The sequence below is a fragment of the Thamnophis elegans genome, chromosome 15 (assembly GCF_009769535.1).
Source record: "Thamnophis elegans isolate rThaEle1 chromosome 15, rThaEle1.pri, whole genome shotgun sequence".
Lineage (NCBI taxonomy): Eukaryota > Metazoa > Chordata > Lepidosauria > Squamata > Colubridae > Thamnophis > Thamnophis elegans.
Genome location: NC_045555.1, coordinates 29,879,843 through 29,900,932, shown reverse-complemented (window position 1 = coordinate 29,900,932; position 21,090 = coordinate 29,879,843). Strand labels below are relative to the sequence as shown.

Here is a 21,090-nt window from a genome sequence, read left to right as displayed (position 1 = left end):
TACCTTCTCTTACAATACACACACTGCAGCTGTCATCTAGTATCTTTTTGAAAAGGAGAAGAACTGGAAGACACAGTTTTATTAAACTTTCATTGGATTCTTGTAACCAAAATATTCTGAAGATGTAATATATAGTAAACTTTCTTAATTAAAATATTACATTTAGAAAGAAAAAAATCTAGGACAGCTATATAATATGGGAATACATGGCTTGTAAACAAATTAGAAAAGGACTTTGAGGTGATCACTGACAACAAGCTGAACACAAATAATAAATACCAGAGAACTGAGCATTGTATTTCCAAATAGATATTAGATTAGAGAAAGTTCAGAGGAAAATAGCGAAGAAGATACAAGTACTTAAAGCGATGCCCTATGTTGATAGGTTGAAGGAACTAGAGATGTTCAGTTTGGAAGAAATGAGACTGAATGGAGATATGGTAGCTGTGTTCAGGTATATAAAGAGAAGTTACAGAGAAGATGGTCCAGAACTATTTTCCATGACTACAAAAACCGGAACCAAACCTAACAGCTATAAGTTGCAGCTGCCAAGATTTTATTTGAATACAATTTCCTGATGATAAGATCTATACAGAGCCATTTTTGTGTAGTGGTTAAGGCACCAGGCTAGAACTAGGAGACAGTGAGTTCTAATCCCACTTTAGGCCAAGGCTAGCTGGATGACCTTGGGGTAGTCACTCTCAGCCATAGAAAGAAGATAATGACAAATTACTTCTAAAATCTTGGCAAAAAAATTATAGGGCAGTGATAGCTAAGCTTTTCGGCACCAAGTGCTGAAACTGGAGTGTGTGCGCCGGAGCACCGGAACCCGGAAGAGCAGCTGGCCACCACGTGCATGCACACTAGACCAGCTGTCTGGCATGCGTGTGCATGACAAAACCCGGAAGAGCAGCTAGCGATGGTTCGCGTGCCCACAGAGAGGGCTCTGTGTGCCACTTCTGGCACGCGTGCCATAGGTTCGCCATCACGGCTACAGGGATTGGTTTAGGAAATTGCCAGGAGCCATAATTTTTTCTAAGGGATGCAAACCAAAACAACAACAACAATAACAACAAAACACTCAACTGCACAGCAATGGAATAAATCTACTTACGAAAGTTGTAGGTTCTCCATCTCTGGGGGTGTTTAAGAAATCATCTCTCATGAAAGGTTTAACTGATTCCAACACTTTGCACATGGCTAGATGATCTTTGTGTCTCTTACTATTCTGTGATTCTGTTGTTTTATACATGATACACTTGTAGACTGGGTTTCACTTTGCTATCTTTAAATTAGGTTTAGAAGGACCATGTTTTGAACTGATTGAATTAATCAAGCAGTCATTGTGCTACAGAAACCATTTGCTTTTCTTTATCTTGCAGGAGACAGCAGATATGCTCAAATCTCACATAAAAGAGGAGTTGATGCAGGGGGAGGAAGATGGCTCTATTTATGAGTCCATGGCTCATGTCTCGGCTGACCTTCTGATGAAATGTTCGCTGAACCCCAGTTGTGATGAAGAACTCTATGAATCCATGGGTGGTTTGATTCCCAGCTCTACAGAGGACTTATGTACATATACAATGCTCCTTATTTATCTCATTATATAAGCGATGGTGGCTATTGATTAATGCTAATCTAAACTTTCTTGTCACTTTAAATGTGGCTATTTTGTACATAGGATGTAAAGTTAAAACATATTTAATTTTGCATGGGAATGTAAGTAGCAAAAAAGCAAAAAGGGAACATACCATATTTTTTGGACTATAAGACATACCAGCGTATAAGACGCACCAAGATTTTGAAGAGGTAAGTAAGAAAAAAAAAGTGTTTGTCCTCCCAGGCCCCCAGGAGCACTCTGCAGGCTTCAGCAGGGCTGGGGTAAAGCGAAAACGCCCTCGTTTTTCACCGAAATGGGGGCATTTCCCCCTTGGCCCGGTTTTTGCCCATTTTTCACAAATGCTTCGGGAGGCCAAAAATGGCTGTATTCAGTTTATAAGATGCACCAACATTTCCACGCTCTTGTAGGGGAGTGGAAGGTGTGTTTTATACTCCGAAAAATAGATTCCTACCTGCAAGCAGCAATATTCATGTAGTAGATGTTATATTTATAGTTTGTGGTTTGGCAGACCGTATTCTTTACAATATTGCACTTCAAGTTTGGATATGGAGGAACATAGGACAAAGAATACAGATAGTTCTCAACTTGCGACCACAATTGAGCCCAAAATTTCTGCTTCTGAGTGAGACATTTAAGTGAATATTGCCCTATTTTACAACCTTTCCTGCCACAGTTATTAAGCAAACCCTGCAGTTTATAAGTTAGTAACACAGTTGTCAAGTGAATCTGTTTTTCCTGTTATCACTGCATGACACACAGTTGCAAAAGTGATCACATGAATATGTGCCAGTTGCCAAATGTCAACTGTCCCACTCAGTCATCTAGCAAAGAAAGACTCCTGGCCATTTGTTTTGCCAAGACTATATTTGACTAAAGCTTAAATAGTTACAGAACTGGGATAAGCTGAATCTGAGGTTTTCCCATGCAAACAACACAAAGGACAGTTCCCTCTGCCCCCCCCCCCCCCGCCATCCCCCCCTCCGTTGTCCAATCAGGTGCTTGTCTATTGCTTAGGAAACAGGTGCTCTGTTCCCAGCTCTGCATATTGTTAGTTGATTTTGGTTGGCTGTAGCTTCTTACAAGGCTCAGCCGGGCTCCCCTTATTCCTTACATTCCAATCTCCCCCCCCCCCCCCAAAAAAGCTTGGATGAAGCTTGGATAGATGAGATGCAGCCATGACAATAAGTATTAGAAATTCTGTGTATAGCCCTACAGAACAAACAGTGCACAGTCCACATGTGGTTTTATGTTTAACTATGACAAGGAAGCAGAAAACTTTTTATTGAACGAAAAAGCATAGACAGGTCTGTCAAACTGGCGGCCTGCAGGCCAATTATGGTCCATGGAGGCCATAGCCATCCCAGCTCCGCATAGGCAAACAACATCATGATCTGGCCTGCGATGTGATGGAATTTGACACCCCTAGCAGAGTGTACCATAGATGCAACTACAAACTTATGACACTGGCATCTACTGGTGAAGAATATCTATTTCTACTAAATACTGCTGTAGTTGTACAAAATTCATGAACACCGTATTCTAACACCCCCACTCAACAAGTACTCCTGATGTTATTCCATGAGATAGTACTGAAAATGTCCATGTCTGCAGTTCATTAAGAGATGTCATCTCTTCACTGCAGCTCTTATCCACTTTTGTTTCTCATGGGTTGGAAGTCTTTGCATCTCATACATCCCATGAATCTGGCTCTGGTTTTAATGATTTGTAAGCAACATAGGACAGATTTGGCTTGGATGCCTTTGTTGCTTCTGGGGATTTCCTGATTGAAGCCTCTTGTGGCATGTTTTCTTTTTCTACAGTATTTGGTAGTCTGTGTTGTTTTCTATTTTTATGTCACTTTGTTGCCTATCTTCATGTGACACTGATGTGAAATTTCCCTCAGTCTGAAGTATTTGTGTTACTTCATGAAATTTTGAACACACTGAAGTTTCATCAACAATTGCACCTCTACCGATGGTTACTTTGTTTGTGTCTTGGTGTAGAATTCTGTATCCCACAAGCACAACATCCTTTGTTCAAGTATCCCATTTTGTACATTTTTCTTTTGGGATGTGCACTTTGGCTTTGCTTCCAAAAATGTTAAGATGGCTCAAATTTGGAGCCTTTCCATTCACACAGTTAATATAGAGCAGTGATGGCGAACCTATGGTACACGTGCCACAGGTGGCACGTGGAGCCATTTGTTAGGGCACGCGAGGCGCTGCCCTGTCAGCTGGCCAACGCGCATGCGCGTGCTGGCCAGCTGAGTTCACCCTTTTTTAAAGCCATTTTTCGCCCTCCCCAGGCTCTATAGGAGGCTTTATAGGAGCCTAGGGAGGTCGAAAAGAGCCTCCCCCACTTCCCCGGAGGCCATCCAGAGGCTTCATGCGCTTCCCTAAAGCCTCCGGAGTGCAAAAAACTGGCCCTATGGGCAAACTGAAAGTTTGGGAACGGACTTCCGGTTTGCTTGGAGGGTCGTTTTGACTGCTCCGGAGGCTTCAGGGAAGCCTCCTGAAGGTCTCTGAAGCATTCAAAGCACTTAAAACAACCCTCCAAGCATGCAGAAAATGGGGGGGAACGCCTGTAGTGCAAGCATGTGCACTGGGGGGATCGTGCATTGCATTATGGGTGCGGCACACCTGCAGATGCCCCCCCCCTGCGCTCCCCACACGAGCCAAAAAAGGTTCGCCATTGCTGATATAGAGTTTTCACAGATGATTTTCCTGGTAGTTAACTTTGATGATAGCATGTGGTCATAATTGCCTCTGTGCTCTGATCTTTCTCTATCCACTCATCTGAAGGGTGTTTTGGCCTAACTTTATTTATGCATTTCCACAATCATACTTTTATTAGCATCCCTAAGGTGTTTTTTCAAGAGGCAACTGGACTTCCCGGTTTTTCTTTGAAGACGTTTCTTTGAAGACTTCAAAGTCTTCAAAAAAAAATCAGAAAGTCCAGTTGTCTCTTTAAAAGGCACATTTGGGACAACCATGACCTGGATGACTGAGAATCTCCATAGGCACTCTTATTAGCAGCATTTTCATCTTGAATTTCCAAGGCTGATACTTCTGGTTTGTCAGATTTGCAAATGAAAGCTTCTGTTGCAGTCATCTTGCGCTTATTTGCTATAACCAGCTATGATTGGGCCCATAACCTGTTAGAAATTCTGTACAGTATGTAGCCCTGCAGAACAAACAGTGCACAGTCCACATGTGCTTTTCTGTTTAACTGCAACACTGCCATCTACTCGTTGAAGTATACACCGTAATTTTTGGAGTATAAGATGCATTTTTACCCCCCTAAAAGAGGGTGAATACATCAAATGTAGTCCCGCCCACCCACGGGGCCCCACCCTTTGGCCCCTGCCTCCCAGCAATTTGCCTCCTTTCAGCAAACAATCTGTTTCAGCTTCAGCACAGCTTGATTAGCACAAGCAGCTGATTGTTGGTTGGATTGGCCTCCTGACCATCAGTTGTTTCAGGCTGCAGGGAGTGCCATAGCCTATTGCCACCTCTGCCCCATTTTCCACCCATTCCGATCTCTGCCCCAGGAACTGGCGAAAAATGGGGCATGCAGAGGCCAAAAACGGAGTGCGGCGGCTGAAACAACCCCTGCAGCCTCAAACAACTGATCGTTGGGAGGCCGATCCAACCAACAATCAGTTGCTTGTGCTAATCAGGCTGTGCTGAAATTGAAACTGAAACAGCTGTTTGCTGCAAGGAGGCAAATTGCTGGGAAGCAGAGGCAGATTTTTTCCCCCTTGTGCTAATCCGGCTAAACTGAAACTGAAACAGGCTGTTTGCTGTTTGCTGCAAGGAGGCAAATTGGCTGGGAGGCAGATTTTTTTTCTTGTTGTCCTCCTCAAAAGCTAGGTGCATTTTATACTTTGGAGCGTCTTATATTCCAAAAAATATGGTATATCATTACTGAATACCGCTGTGTAGTTGTACAAAATAATGAATACTGTATTCCAACAGTCTGAATTTTGTTCATATGACCATGGGGATGCTGCAACAGTCGTAAGTATGAAAAATGGCCATAAATCATGTTTTTGTAAATGGCACTTTTAGTGTCATTGTAATTTCAAACAGTCACTAAACAAATGGTTATAAGTCAAGGACCACCTGTACATTGATACCATAGTATTAGTTTTTGGCTAGACTTTTAGACCACACATTTTTGCATCTTTGTGGTTGGAACTAAGCTAAACAGATATTGATAACTCTTTTTCCTAAGGAAGAGTGTGGTAGACGTGGGAAACAGAAAAGATGTGAGGTAGGCATATTTATCCATAAAGTCTGGACTGAAGTCTGGAGTATAAGAGTGGAGGGTTTAGCAACAGAAAGAAGTATCATTTGGCTGCTTCTAAGCGATGCAGTGACAATTTTTCCACAAGCTTGATCACGGAATAATTCACAGTTGAAAGGGACCTTTACATCTGACGAGTTTTATTCCTTAGCAGCCAGATTATTTAGCCAGGCACTTTTAGTAGGGGTTTTCGTCCTTTGGGGTGATACATTTTTGTACAGGTGTAATCATACTTTACATATAATGCAATGTGTATGAGCAATAAATAAGCAAAACATCCTAGTATAGAGAAATAAATATGATATTCTAGATATGACTTGTTGAGTTTATTTCTTTTGAAGAAATACTTTTCTTCTAATACTGAATACTAATTATGTGATCCATCCTACCTAAGTCATATCTACAATATCATATTTATTTCTCTACTAGGACCAAGTTTTGTCTATTTATTGCTCATACATAGCACATTGGGTATAGGCATCTGAGCCCTTTAGCGCTTCCTTCCTTGTCCTAAGGTTTACTCTTTTCAGATTTGTGTTATAGGTATGGCTCAAGTTAAGGTTTCCTTTCCCTTCCAGTTAGTTTAAAGCTCCCTAGATGTCTTTTACAGATGTTTTCCAAAGATATTCTTCCCTGTCTTTGTGAGATAAACCTTCTCTCTTGCCAGAAGCCCTTCTTACAGGTAGAGATGACCATGGTACAGGAATCCATTTTTTTTCTTAATGGTGAGCAGATGAGCTGTTATCATCAATGGTGTGTTGAGCCGTTGTTTAACCTTGAGTACCAGTGTGTGTGAGGGTTAAGTATATTTTAATTCTGTAAGCCATTCAGAGTTATTGACACCATTCCTTGAGCCAACAGTTCACCTCCAGAATCCCTTGTTCCTTCCTTGGCACATTATCATCCATTGGAATTGAAACATTGCCTATGCTCCAACTCTTTTTATTTCCTATCTATCTCCAATAGTTTCTTGATATTCTTACCAACATTTGTTCTGCAGTCTTGACAAGGAGATCAATATTGCTCATTAATTATTGGAACATTTAGTGTCACACTGTATTTATGCTACAGGAGCTTTTACTATATGGAGGATAGGGATCTCATCTATATCGTCAAAGAACTTACATATTTCTGGGAAATTATATTTAAAATACAGATAGTTCTTGACTTGGGACCCATTTGTTTAGCAACAGTTCAAGGCTCTAATGGTAGTGAAAGAAGGGAATGATGACCGGTCGCTGAAGTTACAGCCATCACAGCATCCCTGCAGTCATGTGTTCACAATCTGGGCATTTTGCAACTCATTCATACTTAGGACCAGTTTCCAAGCACCCACAATCACATGATCACCATTCACAAACTTCCCTGACAGTTTTCCCAGAAAGTCAATGGAGAAGCTGGCAGGGAAGGTCACAAATCACTGGGGTAAGTCTGCCCCACCCATACACTCTTCTCAGCCCTTCCGCATGGTGTCATACTGTCCACTCACACACCCATTATCACTCATGGGCATCTTTCCTACATGGAACTTCTTGTGCATCCCTATATACCCTCCCTGACCCCTGTGGTGATTCCCACATATCCCTGCACACCCTCCCTGGCTCTCCCATGGCTCTTATACACCCTTATGTAGTTTCTCACATCCTCTCTACACCTGCACATGCTCTTCCCAACCACTGCATCGTAGTGCACCTTGTCAACCTGCCCAGCATCTCTTCCACATCCCCTTGCACACTCAATCATCAACCCCAATCCTCCTCCTCTGTGCACTCCTCCTTTCCTGCAGCAACCATTTATCTGCCGGCCTGAGACATCCTGTCGGCCTGAGACATCCTGCCATCTTTCCCACTGACTTTACTTGTGGGAAGCAGGAGGAAGCTGCCTAACAAGTATGGAGTTCTATTAACAACAACTGGAACTGCAGGAATTCCCATTGCTAAGCAAAGTAGTGGTACTTTACAATTTACAACTTCCCTTAGCAATGGAAATTCCTGTAAACATATAACCTTCGTGTGATATTTTGATGGCCAAGCTTTTATGGAATCCTTCCTCATCTAAACAAAATAAAATATAGGAAGCTGCACATATATTTAATATGTATGTTTGCAAAGTCAACTAAGTACATATGTGGTCATTTTTTCCAGATGTAGAAATGCTTCAGTCAGATGCTAATAATCCTCTTTCACGGACAACCAAGGACTATATGATGCGCAGATTCTTAGAAGGTAAGTAACATAGCAAACTTAACCAAAAGGCAAGATTACAATTGGAAACAATTGGTTTGCATGTTATTCTTTGGCAAAGATCTATCAGCACCCTCACAATCTAAGTATGATTGCGGTATTATCTTGTTATACTGCAATCTCAAGATGCCGATAGCAATCTCAGTGAAATGTTCTCTTGCAATTTTGATGTTTTCTCTTTTCTGTTACTGAAAATTTCATACTCAAAAGATGAAATTTTGAATATCAGTGGACTTTAAATAACAAGCTGCTTTCTGGGACTAGTCCTCCCTTCTTTTCAAATGCAGAGGAAATTCTGACTGAGGGAACAGCAGTTATCTCTTTTGGCCCAGCAGAAACAAAGAAGAGAGACAAAAGGAGAAGGAAGGGCAAGAGAGGAGGCATATTACAATGACTCAGGAAGCATAGGGTAAGGAAATCGCTCCTCCCCTCTCTGCATTTAACTAATCTTCACTCACTTGTAAATAAGATAGATAAACTGCTACTTTTAAAGTGGAACAACTCAGTCTTTTCTAACTTGGCAGTCCTCTGCTTCATTGAAACATGGCTGAATGATTTGATTAATGATAGCAGCTTGCAAATAGCAATAGCACTTAGACTTATATACCGCTTTACAGCCGTCTCTAAACCGTTTACAGTCAGCATATGCTCCCCCCCCCAAAACAATCTGGGTCCTCATTTTACTGACCTTGGAAAGATAGAAGACTGCGTCAACCTTGAGCCTGCTGAGATTTGAATTGCCAAATTGCAGTTAGCCAGCAATCAGCAGAAGTAGCCTGCAGTACTGCACTCTAATCCCTGCGCCACTGTGGCTCCCAGGATTTCAGATTCAAAGAGCAGATAAGAAGGGCAGAAACATCCAGTAAAAAGAAGGGAGGCAGTACCTGCTTTTATATTAACAACCGATGGTGTAAAAATGTCACTACACTAAAGAAATTTTGTGATGTGGACTTAGAGACACTATTCATTAACCGCATATCCTATTATTCCCCCTCTTCATTCATCCTAACTGACGGTACATACCACCAAGGCTGCTTAAACAAGGCACTGCAAACCTTAACTAACCAAATCTTGTGGGCTGAACAGAGATATGTACTCATTGTATTAAGAGATTTTAACAGCGCTAACGTAAGTCAAGAGTTTTCAAGATACATTCATCATGTCAACTATCTCACCAGAGGCAAAAATATTTTAGACCACAGCTACTCAACAATAAAAAGTGCCTACTGCTTTCTACTAAGAGCAGCTGTGGGACACTCTGATCACTGTATAATTCACCTTTTGCCTGTTTATAGAAAATCATAAAACCAATCATTAAAAAGTGAAATGCTGGACTGAAAAGGCAAAGCTACAGGCTTGCCTCAATTGCACAGGTGGGAATGTTTTTGGAGCTGTCTTAGAGGATTTGAATGAACTCAATGACACTGTGACATCTTATGTTAGTTTTTGTAAGGACTTGTGTGTGCTGACCAATACCTTATGCATCTGCAGTAATAATAAACTTCTGTTCACACCTAAGCTCATACATCTACACCGTGCTAAAGACAAAACTTATAAGAAAGGAGATCCTGTACAATCAGGCCAGGAATGTATTAACAAGGGAGATCAGGGCAGCAAAGAGGAGCTCTTCTAAAAAGCTGAGGAATCAGCTCTCAACAAATGAACCAGTAAATGTGTGGAAACGCCTTAAAAATATTTGACTATAGCAAACCTTCTTCCCTTGCTGAAAGGAATCAGCAACTGGCAGATGATCTGAATGTGTTTGACTATAGGTTAGTGTTGTGGCCCAGCAGGAGCCGTTGGAGCTGCTGATGGACTCCGATAGTGAGGGACCCTATGAGTCTGCTATGGAAGATGTGGAGAACCCTGGGCAGGGTTCAGACTCTGAGCAGGGACCAGAGAGGCTAGTTGGCCACCAGGAGGATCCTGAGGCATGGAGCAGTGGGGAAGATCAAAGGGAGTTTGTCCCTGATGTCAGGCACTGGAGCAGTGGGGAAGATCAAAGGGAGTTTGTCCCTGACATCAGGCAATGGAGCAGTGGGGAAGATCAAAGGGAGTTTGTCCCTGATGCCAGGCAACGAAGGGCAGAGAAACGAAGGCAGCAGTTACAGAGACAGACTCATAAGAGATAATCAAGCTCAGGTGGTTGTGGCTTGGCTCCTCCCAAGAGACTATATAAGAAGAGACTTTGGGAGGAGACCTTTTGCAGGACATAACCGTTCATAACAACCTGGAGAAGCTCTTGTTTGTATTGTATCTTTTATCTGTGGGAGTCTGGGTTGCTGCCAACGTCTTGCCTGTGCGTCGTGTGTGGGCTGTGAATAAAGCGTGTCTAACAGTAAGCCTGTGTCGGCGTTAATCACCAGACAGAGTGGGGTCAGAACAGGTGTGAGAGGAATCACTGTCAGGTGCATCCACAACAGCCAAGTCTCCTGTACCTGACTCTATCCTTCTGAGCCCCCCACCTCCGGTAATCATGGAAAAAGATGTGTGAGGTCTGTTTTTACAGACAAAACCCTGGAAAAGCACCAGACCCAGACAAAGTAATTCCTTCCTGCTTGAAAGTCTGTGACCAACTAGCCCCCGTCTTCACCTGTATTTAAAATAAATCACTGGATATGTGTTATGTCCCTTCTTGTTTCAAATGCTCTACTATCATCCCAAGAAACCAAGAAACCCTTTATCAAGAAGCTGAATGACTACTGATTGGTTGCTTTGACATCTGTAGTTATGAAAACCTTTGAAAGGTTAGTGCTGGCCCACCTAAAAGCCATAACACATCCGCTGCTAGACCCCTTGCAATTTGCCTACCATGCAAATAGATCAGCAGATGCTGTTATCAATATGGCACTGCACTCTTTCTTATAACATCTTGAATCCCAAAAGACCTATGCAAGGGTCCTTTTTGTAGACTTCAGCTTGGCATTCAACACCATCATTACAGAAATCTTTTCCTCTAAACTGACTCAGGTAGCTGTGCCTGACCACACATGCAGATAGATTATAAATTTTCTACAGATAGGAAGAAGCAGGTGAAGCTAGGTAAAATCACATCGAATACTTGTTTGAGTAGTACAAGAGTTGCCCAGGGCTGTGTGCTCTCTCCATCACTCTTCTCTGTATATACCAAGACTACATCTCGGCATTAACAACTTTTTTATTAGTTTATCCAAGCCTAAGGTACAAAGAAAAAAAAACATGGAAAAGTAAGAAGGGAAAGCAAGAAGGAAAGGAAAAAGAGGGGTTATAGAGTAATGGGTGGAAAAAAGAAAAAGGCAGCAACTTCCAACTCTCTTTGGCACAGTCAAGGTAACAACATTAGAACTACAACTTTTTGCTTTTACACAACAATATGTACAGGCCATTTCTATAATAATAAGCCCGTCTGATTTACAAAAAGAGAATCAAGGTTTCATTTTTTTTTTCTTTCTCACAAAATCCGGAAGCATTTTCAAACTAGAGACAAAATTGAATATAATTTCCTATTTGGATAAAAGAAACATTTTAACCATCTCAGCTTCCTTTGCTGAGGGGAATAATATAGCATTCATTCTCATATTTTCATATATAGTGCATAATATTTTACCAACTTTAGAATATTGTTCAGCATTACTTAAAAACTGCCCTCTATAGTTTGTAAAGATAATAGTCTCATAAATTATTTAAGAAATGAAGGGCACAGCTTATTGTCCATTTGAAAAATAAATTCCAAAACAGCTGTTTTATCCAACATTGATGTGGTTTTGATCTCGCCTCCCAGCTTCAGCTCACCAGTTATCTTTGAAGCTCAGCTTCTAAAACTGCTTGCAGGCTGTTCCTGTTATCAGATCTTGAGGGATGATTCTGGGACTTTCCTTAACTTGGAAAATAAAGCAGACAAAAGGAAGCCTGCTCCTTTTGTTGTTGAGTTTGAAAAACGACAGTCCAGAGAGAGGAGATACTCTGGGCGTATCAGCTGTCAGCCATGTCTTCACCGGAAGGACCAATGACTACATCTCAAAGGATCCCTTTGTTAAAGTACTGAAGTTTGCAGATGATACAATATTCATTTGAGACGATGATGAGTTTGCATATAGATGGATCAACTGGCCCTGTGGTGCAGCCAGAACAACCTGGAGCTGAACACTCTTGAAACTACAGAGTTGATAGTAGATTTTAGAAGAAGCTCTCCTATTCTACCATCTTTTACAATATTAGGCAACACAGTATCAACAGTAGAGACCTTCAGGTTTCTAGATTCTATTATCTCCGAGGATTTGAAACAGACACCTTAGAACCATCATTAAAAAGGCACAACAAAGAATGTTCTTCCTGCATCAACTCAGAAAGCTCAAATTGCCCAAGGATTTACTGATATAGTTCTATAGAGGAATTATTGAATCTGTCATTTGTCCCTTTAACTGTCTGGTTTGGCACAGCAACCAAACAGGACGGGTACAGAATTCAATGGATAGTTAGAACTGCAGAAAAAACAATTGCAATTAACCTGCCTTCCATTGAGGATCTGTAGACTGTACGAACCAGAAAGAGGACTGAGAAAATATCTACAGGCCCCTCTCATTCTGGACACTAACTATTTCAGCTTCTCCCCTCTGGATGCCACTACATAGCATTGCATGCCAAACAATTAGACACAAAGATAGTCCCCCTTCCCATGCCATCACTTTGTTGAACACTAATTTCCACAGCACTCTCGTAGGCCTAAATATATTTACCCATGTAGTAGGCCATATTGATACTATCCTTCTCATCTTCTCATCTTTCTAATATATTCTCCTGTTGGTACCTATGATTTATCCCTCATTGTTATATATTATGATTAATCATTGTAACTATGATCTATGATCTATCACTTTATTGTTTGTATATACATTGAGAGCATATGGACTGGAGACAAGTTTCTTGTGTGTCAAATCACACTTGGCCAATAAATCTAATCTACTCTAAACTAATCTAATCCTATTCTACTCTACTCTACTCTTTGTTGTTGTTAGTTGCGAAGTCGTGTTGGACCCATCGCAACCCCATGGACAATGTTCCTCCAGGCCTTCCTACTCTACTCTACACTCTATTTTACCTTTTAAGTGCTTTTATTGTATCAGTTAATCAATTTCATTTAATCATTGATCAGCAAATCTTTTACTGTGTGAAAAAGGCAACATGATAATTTATACAGTGAAACTACTACTGGGATAGATATTGTTAATCAATGCAGAATATCCAATATAAATGGAATCCCATACCTCTCTGTTTTTCAGAGAGCTTTTGTATCTTATTAATTTTATGTATTGCTTCTTCAATAATTCTCACATTCCCTTATTAGTGCATCTCCATAAATAGAACATAGGTCAGTATTTATATATCTGTATTTATAGGAAAGTAATAAATGGGATTAGCATGTTGAGAAATAGGCCTAGCCCATATTGGTTATAGAAACATACAGCTTGGACCTTGCTTAAGAGTGTGACCATGTCCTTAACTGAATTTCCAGTTATTTCTAGCATAATCTAGGGGTCACTTTGGAAACAGCAGAAGACTTTAGTGAATTACAGCATGGTGCCAAACTAGCTCCCTGGAGGAGCTGAAGCCTTGAAACTTTTGTTTATGAAGAAAATTGTAAGAAAATTGTTGTTTATTCATTTTTGTTTGCTTTATTTTTTAATATCATTTTCTTTTCTAGGAGTTAATTTGGAGATTCCAGAACCTAAAGAAGCTATCTACCATCAAAGTGAAGACAAAGATGTCTATCATACTGTGGAACAAGACAGCTTTCCCCAGGAAATGGTTAACAGGCCACCTGTTCCTGTTCCAAGACCTGATCCCTCCTCCATACAACAAGACAAAGAACCATACATTTATAAAGGTGACTGGTGAAAAAATTCTGATAACTTTTTTGCTAGACAGTGTAGAATAGGAGGGGAGTTTGTCCATTTTAATAGATGTCAAATTATTATTTCATTTCAGAGTTTTGTGCCTCTTCTTTACAAATTGCAAACATAATAAAGTGAAAAAGTAAATATTAATTTATGGCCACACGCCATTGCATAAATGGAGCTGTGCATCTGCCACTTACATGCCTACCCACCCTCATGCTGAGCCACCAAGCCGGAAAGGTTGGGGACCACTGCATTAGTTGAAAGTTTTTACTTTCAGGAGTTTTTACTTTATGGTCTAACCTGAATATATTGCCTTGTGATTTCCACCCATTATTTCTGCTTTTGCCTTAAATAATACCTTTAATTTATATTGTATTTTCCCGAAAATAAGATCTGGTCTTATATTTTTGGGGTTTTTAAATAAGTACTGGGGCTTATTTTTGGGGAAACACAATTTCAGGGTGATTTCGGGGAAGTACAATTTCAGCCTAGCTGAGTCCCATCCCCCCCAGCATGCACACAAAGGCGGCAAGCATGCAGGGGCAGATATCGGGCAGCAGCCACAGCCCACTGGCCCCTTGGTTGGTGTGCTCTGGGGCTGTGCAGTTGTTGATTAACTGTCCAAGCAGCTGATGGCGTGCGGGGGGGTTGACACACAATTCGGACCCGCTGCACTGTGGGAAAGCCAAGAGTTAGTGGGCCGGAGCAGACGGCTGGCCGCGGGGAGTTCGTCTTCATGTCTCTTGATTTGCCTGCGGCCTAGTAGTTTAGTAAGGTAATTTAGAAGTAATTTAGTCAACCCCTTACTCACTACAGGAGCTGCAAAAACATTTTGGGCAGATGGCTATCCAAATGATCCATCCTATATTTGAAAACTCCTGGGGAAGGAGAAAATCATTACATAAACTAACTTATTCTACTGATTGACAGCTTTTGTCATCATCAGAAACCTCTGATAAGTAAACTGAATCTATATACCTGAAGCTTGACCTATTTGTTGCGGTAATAGTCTCTAGGCAACCAGCAATGTCTTATTCTGTAATCTAATAGTTCCATTTGAAGGGATTTTTAAAAATAAATTCTCTTTGATTCCCAGGGAAGATTCCTCTGAAAGATAGTTCCCCTGCAGTTTGTATTGTGAAAATGGTCCTGAATCAGTTATGTCATCATGTCTTTAAAAGTTTGTCTTATGGTGATAAAAAATTCTGTTCAGCTATATCATTTAAAAACTCATATAGTGTAGAATTCCCCCCTTTTAAAATGTGTTTCAATACTCCTCAATACTTCTTCAGTACTCCTGAGTTTTGTTCCTATTTGTATTTATATTTCTTTTAATGTTACGTTTGATAAAATGATTTATATTTCAAAACGATTTTTAACATTTTTTTTAATATGTGCTACTTACACAACTATATTATGAACTTTTAAAATGTTTTAAATAAATTGTACATGTTCAGTATTTACAGGAAAAGATCAGGAGAAATCTGGGAATCTTTATGTTTCTGCAAAAAACATTGGCAAAGGTGAGTCACGAATACAGAATTTGACAATGTGATTTAAGAGCTGGAACATAAGTAGTCATACAAGATTCCTCTTCTATCTGCAGTGATGAACTGTCTTAGTAATATTTATCTTCCCTGTTTTTATACAATCTCAGAAAAGAGCACTCTCCAACTCTTAATTTTACTTGACAGGTCTTCAGACATTTCTAGAAATACTGCTAAATTTACTACACTATCATAGGTTAAGTTGTCTAGTAGTTTTGGGAACTTCAGAAGTTTCACAAATTTGGCTGTGAAAATTTCTTGATATTTATAATCGGTTTTATTGCTTTCTCATGCCAAGGTTATTTTGGTCTTCAGTGTAATTTAACTAAATAAATAGAGGAGTCTGGAGTCTGCATGGCAGACTAAAAAGTCGCTGGAAACATTGTGGCGATGACTGGTGGACAGACAATAACTTCTGGGCAGCAGAGCCTCTTCAGATAAAGAGAGATTTAAAAAAATCTTCCACCTATATTTCAAATGACTACTATTTATGAAGAGACTGCAGGAATTAAACTTGGGAGTTGAATGGCAGGGAATTAAAGACAATCCAGTGCGCTTACGACTGCAACACAGGCATTTAGGGATACCGGGTTTGGATCTTCCTTTCTTAACCACATTTGGATATAATCAGTTTATAGAGAGAAATCTTTAAATCAGCAGGATAAAGAAAAAAACCACTTTGTGAATCAGCGTTCCCTATAGATTAAAGACAGAAAAAAATAATAATTTTAATAAGAATTTTAAATAGCAATAGCAATAGCAATAGCAGTAGACTTATATACCGCTTCATAGGCCTTTCAGGCCTCTCTAAGCGGTTTACAGAGAGTCAGCATATTGCCCCCAACAATCTGGGTCCTCATTTTACCCACCTCGGAAGGATGGAAGGCTGAGTCAACCCTGAGCCGGTGAGATTTGAACCGCTGACCTGCTGATCTAGCAGTAGCCTGCAGTGCTGCATTTAACCACTGCGCCACCTTGGCTTAATTCTATTTGAACAATTTAAATTTATTTTGGCAAAAGCGCTTTTTATACTATTTGGAAATAATTAGGCAAATAGACCACACCTTCATGGGAATACTTATTCTTTAATATCAAAGAGAAAAGGCAATTATTGGATGTTACAAAATAAAGAAATAAATGTAATATGGGATAGATTGTGTGACTGCCTGGAATGCCAGTTTGGACTAAAGTCTTAAGGGCACAGAAGAGGCTGAAAAGTGGTCAGGACTCCTGGGGAAGAAATGATGAACTGGAGACAGTGATGGAATGAAGACCTGGCAATGAGCCAGCACTCTCTAGTGCAGGGGCGTCCAAACTTGGGAACTTTAAGACTTGTGGACTTCAACTCCCCAGGCTGGCTGGGGAATTCTGGAAGTTGAAGTCCACAAGTTTTAAAGTTCCCAAGTTTGGACACCTCTTGCTCTAGCAGATTTAGAGGTCAAGTGAGATAAGGAAAACCATCTTTGCTCAAACGGCAATTGATGCCTTTCCAAAGGACACTGGATCCACATACTTCCTTTTCTAATCTGGAAGTTGAGTCATAGCAACTGGTTTTCTTTTCTATTTGGATTTAAACATTTCGCTGCTTATGCAAATAGCATCTTCATCTGAGCAACTTGGTGAGAGGGACCTTGTGTACGTCTTCCAGTGTAGTTCCATTTCTCATCTAATCTGAATAAACTTGTTAGGTCAGTAGGCAGAGTAGTGTTTTGATGGGCTTGAAGAAGACAGATATGTAGTGTTTTCCAAATATTTCTGTTCTTCAAACCTACTGACACACTGAGTCAGAGGCTTGTCCACCCTAAAGTTTGGACACCAAAACATAAGACAATGTATGTAGCGTATGCAGTCCAGTTCAGTGAGAGTATTCAGAACTGTATGTTGAAGAAACTAAGTAGCCTTTACACAAGAGAATAGCCCAGCACAGGATAAACAATACCATAAGACTAGAATCAGCACTGTACCTTCATTTAAAAGAAAGAAGACACTCCTTTGAGGATCATAATATTAACATTTTGGGCAGGGAAGATAGATGGTTTGAAAGATGAGTGAAGGAATCCATTTATGCCAAAGTAGAAAATTGTTCCCTGAATAGAGGTAGACACAATCGGTCCCGCATTTTTTATGCTGCTCTTACATCAGGCCTGAGGAAAATCAAGACCACTTTGCAGGTTCACCAAGGAGTCCATACTAAATGACCTCTTAGGAAGGATTAGGAGCAACAACTCCTAATCCTCCTTAGAAGGATTTAGGAGCAACAACTCTCTCCTACTCACCTATCAAGCCTATTCAGATTAGGTAAGAAATGAAACTACCCTGGAGAATATAAGTGGGGTCCCTCTCACCAACTTGCTCTGACTGAAGAAGCTACCTGGATAAGCATCAAAACATTTCAAACAATTAAAAAAAAGAAATCCAGTTGCCGTGACTCAGTTTCCAGACAACTCTACCTGGATGACAGAATCTTCATCGACATATATTCCTTTTCTAATCCAATTCAGAAATTGCTTGTTAACTGCTTTTCATCTACTAGGAACTTTTGGATCAACCTGTTTTATAGCACAGGGTGAGTTTCTTTCAATCTTTAGTGAAAGAACGTTAAGTACTAGTCTAAGAATTAAAAAAAACATGTTTTGGAATAAACAGGAACAAGATGATTAGAATTTTGATTTGGAAAATTTCAAACTGACTAAGGATCCAAATGGATTTGAAATAAATTATCAAAATCCTTCCTATAGGAAAGTGCTTTTGTTTTGCTAGGATGGAACACTGAAGGTTGGAAACTTTTAAGGAATCAGAAGGAACTAAAGATTACAATTAAAGGTTAAGAATGGAATAAGAGGAATAAGAATGATATAGAAAAAAGATGTTAGAGGGGTATACAAATGAACCCTTATTATGATATCTTAATTAAAAAGGATATGCATATAAAAAACCAAAAGAGTGACCTGGGTAACTTCCCTACATTGGATTTACAAAAGAGAATGTTTAAAACTTGGAAGAATTTTGTGAGAAGGAACAAAGAAAATAAATTAAAAGAAACCAAGTTCTAGGACTGTGATGGTGAATCTATGGCATACGTGCCACAGGTGGCACACAGAGCCATTTCTTAGGGCACATGAGGTGTTGCCCTGTCAGCTGCAGCATGCATGTGCGTGCTGGCCAGCTGATTGATTGATATATACATACATACATACATACATACATACATACATACATGGGCATACCAGGGGTTGTGACTTTAAATATATATATATATATAAATATATATATATATATATATATATATATATATATATATATATATATATATATATATATATATAAATATATATATATATATATATATATATATATATACACACACACACACACACAATGTTTTAATTTCTTTATTCTGTTTTTCTGTTTTTTTCTTTCCTGCATTTTATTTTTTATTTATTTTTTAGTTTATATTAGTATTTATTATTGTAAATTATAATCTTTATAAAATTACTACAAGGAAAACCAAGAGGGAACAAATTGTGGGAAACCAAATCTTGTTTAAACCAGAATTTTTTCTCCTAGGTATAATACCGGAGGGATTTAAGAAAGATACACTTTATCTAATTATACATGTACTAACTGTGGTGCGCATAACTTATGCACAATATTGGAAAAAAGAAAATACACTATCAGAGCTAGATATAATCAGAAAAGTGTTGGCCTGTGTGGAAGCAGATAGGCTTACTCTTGAACTTAAAAATAAAGGGGAATCAGAATATTTTGATGTCTGGAACAGATTTTATGATTGGTATAAGACAAGGTGACAAGACTGGAACAAACTGTATATATTGTGATTGGACAGAAGGATAGACAATGTATTAAGTAGGCTAATTGTTAATGGTTGAGACTAGCTGTATATAATGTGAATGTATGGTCACTTTGACTTTGCGGTACTGCATTGTTTTAAGTGTAAAAATAATAAAAATATATTTTAAAAAAAGAGTGAGATTGAATACCACGAAATCTGGGACAAATGGTACCGATGGTTAGAAACAAGGGAAAAAGGTCGGGAGAGGAGAAACATGAATAAGTTAAGAACTGAAAAATATGGTATTAAGACTGTACAATAGGTAGGAATTGGAGATGTATATCTACTGATAGTAACTATATAATGAAAGGGATAAATGGGTAAGCAATTTGTCTGACTACACGTGCCTAATGTAACGGATATAAACTGTTATCACTGTAAGATCAAAAAAAACTCTGTGGAAATGACTATGCCAGAAATGTCGCACAATGTCCAACGTTTTTAACGTTTGCCTAATAAAAACCTTTAAAAAGAAAAAAAGAAAACCAAGAGAGAGAAAAAGAGCAAAGTCTCTTTTACTTTCATATTGCTATCTGGCTCACTTTTACTTTTGGATTACAAATAAAAGTATGTCATCTACTGACTGCAAAATTTGATAAAGAGAAGAGAATCATTAGAGGAATTAATGTTGTATTCTGTAATGCTGGTGTTTTAGTTTGTAATGCTTGGCAAAACCTGCTCCAGTCTGATATTGATTGCTGAGCTTTATTGACATCGAATACCTTTGGATTATATGCTTCTATTTCATTTAATTTTCATGTTCCTCTGTGTTTATTTCTCTTCTGTGTTCATTTGGGTTTTATTGATCCTGGCTAGAGTTTCTTGAACTCATTTTTCCAAATGAGTTTCAGTGTAGAATCTCTCCTCAGATTACACTACTATTTTCCCCAATTAAAACAGAAGCTTGCATTTTGAATAGGTTTGGTTTATTTATCTGGAACAACAAACATTGCACATAGATTGCAGAATACTATACTGTGAATCTTTCTTTACTTTCTGTGCTGCTTTAAGTAGATTGCGATCTTCCCCTGCCAAACTCCTATGAAAACTCTTGTGTTTGCTTGCTCTAGACCAGTGTTTCTCAACCTGTGGAATCAGCTACCCCCAGAGGTCCGGACCTCACCCACCCTCATGCCCTTCAGAAAAGCTATTAAGACCTGGCTGTTCTGGCAGGCCTGGGGCTGTTGACCTTATTATGTAGGGTCCAGCCCCAATCAGAACGTATGCGTGTTGGAGAATTTTTAAATTTTTATTTTTTATTTTTATTTTGTTTGTTTTCTTTTGTTCTGTGTAAGCCGCCCGGAGTCCTCTGGGATTGGGCTGCCTATAAATCTAATAAATTAAATTAAATTAATTAAATTAATTGGTGACTTTAAGTTCTGTGGATTTCAACTCCCAGAATCCCCCAGCCAGCATTGGCTGGAAAATTCTGGGAGTTGAAGTCCACAAACACTGCCCTAGACAATGGGTGTCAAACTCAATCATTGAGGGCCACATCAGGGTTGTGTTTGACCTCAGGGGGGTAAGGCGGGTGTGATCAGAGGGGGCATGACCTGCTCAGTGTCACTCATGTCGGGGGTGCCTTTGGCGGCCCGAGTGCTCTGCCAGTGAAAATGGGTTCCCAAACTCCATTTTAGGCTGT

The 21,090-nt window shown here is 39.6% G+C and overlaps 1 protein-coding gene across 3 annotated transcripts in view; it reads left to right on the top strand.

Annotated features, from left to right (window-relative positions):
• Positions 1-21,090, top strand: part of PIK3AP1 (phosphoinositide-3-kinase adaptor protein 1) — an 81,487-nt gene that overhangs the window by 37,506 nt on the left and 22,891 nt on the right. For all 3 annotated transcript variants that reach the window (XM_032231838.1, XM_032231836.1, XM_032231839.1), the window contains exons 8-11: positions 1,383-1,572; positions 8,074-8,154; positions 13,853-14,035; positions 15,506-15,571. In XM_032231838.1, the coding sequence (XP_032087729.1) occupies positions 1,383-1,572; positions 8,074-8,154; positions 13,853-14,035; positions 15,506-15,571 (520 nt within the window). The remainder of the gene's footprint in view (positions 1-1,382; positions 1,573-8,073; positions 8,155-13,852; positions 14,036-15,505; positions 15,572-21,090) is intronic.